The following is a 418-nucleotide window of genomic DNA, read 5'->3' as shown; positions in this document are numbered from 1 at the left end:
AGTCACACTTTTTTCTGCCAAGGAGTCTGAGACCTTTCGTGCATACCGCCCCCGGTTATTCATGAAAAGCAAATAACATATTCACCAAATACTTTTCTTAAGTGTACAACTTTAAAAATAATAATTTTCTGAATTTAAATCTATATTTATCATATTTAAACAAGAGAATTTACCAATCAAAAAATGCAGAATATAATAAGTACCTGGAAGACACCGTCCATCATACGAACTTCATAGCCACAGTTTTCGGGAACGTCTATCTTCCAAGGACTAACTTCTTTGCGAGGCGGGTGGATGGGGTGGTCTGGGGAAGACACGGACCAGCTTTAAATGCTGTTACAAAAATATATTGGCTGGAATATTCTAAACCAGCCGCAATACGTTCTTAATACAACCTACTGTAATAGCTATTAAATCT

General features: G+C 36.6%; 1 protein-coding gene across 1 annotated transcript in view; it reads right to left on the bottom strand.

The window, feature by feature from the left end:
- Positions 1 to 418, bottom strand: part of LOC119581807 (AMP deaminase 2-like) — a gene marked incomplete in the record, with an annotated part of 169,661 nt that overhangs the window by 42,841 nt on the left and 126,402 nt on the right. Inside the window, 1 exon segment of the mRNA XM_037929940.1 lies at positions 204 to 304. Coding sequence (XP_037785868.1) covers positions 204 to 304 — 101 coding nt within the window.

This window comes from Penaeus monodon, chromosome 15, assembly GCF_015228065.2.
Source record: "Penaeus monodon isolate SGIC_2016 chromosome 15, NSTDA_Pmon_1, whole genome shotgun sequence".
Taxonomy (NCBI): domain Eukaryota; kingdom Metazoa; phylum Arthropoda; class Malacostraca; order Decapoda; family Penaeidae; genus Penaeus; species Penaeus monodon.
Note: the sequence above shows the minus strand (reverse complement) of the source record. Positions and strands in the feature narration are given on the sequence as shown.